This window comes from Salvia hispanica, chromosome 6, assembly GCF_023119035.1.
Source record: "Salvia hispanica cultivar TCC Black 2014 chromosome 6, UniMelb_Shisp_WGS_1.0, whole genome shotgun sequence".
Lineage (NCBI taxonomy): Eukaryota > Viridiplantae > Streptophyta > Magnoliopsida > Lamiales > Lamiaceae > Salvia > Salvia hispanica.
In genome coordinates this window covers 25,660,685-25,661,264 of record NC_062970.1, presented here as the reverse complement: position 1 = coordinate 25,661,264, position 580 = coordinate 25,660,685, and the positions used below count along the sequence as shown (strand labels likewise).

At 41.7% G+C, this 580-nt stretch overlaps 1 protein-coding gene across 1 annotated transcript in view; it reads right to left on the bottom strand.

The window, feature by feature from the left end:
* Positions 1-550: 550 nt before the first annotated feature.
* The window catches only part of LOC125195014 (protein FAR1-RELATED SEQUENCE 5-like), a 4,484-nt gene continuing 4,454 nt past the window's right edge, over positions 551-580 (bottom strand). The window contains exon 5 of the mRNA XM_048093221.1: positions 551-577. Coding sequence (XP_047949178.1) covers positions 551-577 — 27 coding nt within the window. The remainder of the gene's footprint in view (positions 578-580) is intronic.

Genomic DNA, 580 nt, shown 5'->3' with positions numbered 1-580 from the left:
AACTCATGAACATTGTTATGGGAGTGTGTTGTAGAAACGAGATTCTGTAATGCTAAATCTGATGGTCGTGCTTAGGCAACATTTGGCGGCCATGCCGTGCTGCGGTCTCTGGACTATTCGTCGGTGTTGTGACCAGTAAAAATGTTAAAATTTTAATGCGTATTGACCTCTGCTTGAGGGTACAAAATTTTAATTTTACAGTTGTGAGAATTTGAAAAGTTTTATGGTTAATCTCTTCAATTTCATTACATAAGTTTATGACAAATAGTAAATATTCTGTTTTGCAGTGCAAACTAAATCGTCAAAATGTCACTCAATCCTCTTTCTGCAATTCTTAAAGAAAACAAACTCGAGGGCCAAAATTACATAGAATGGAAACAAAATTTGGACATCGTTCTCACGGCTGATGAGTACAAGTTTGTGCTCACTACTCCACGGCCTCCAGTGCCGGCGGCTAATGCCGCGCAGGCAGTGCGAGATGCGCATAAACGGTGGCATAAGGCGAATGAGATGGCTAAGTGTTATATGTTGGCCTCCATGTCAACAGTGCTTAGACATCAGCATGCCGCCATGGCGACTG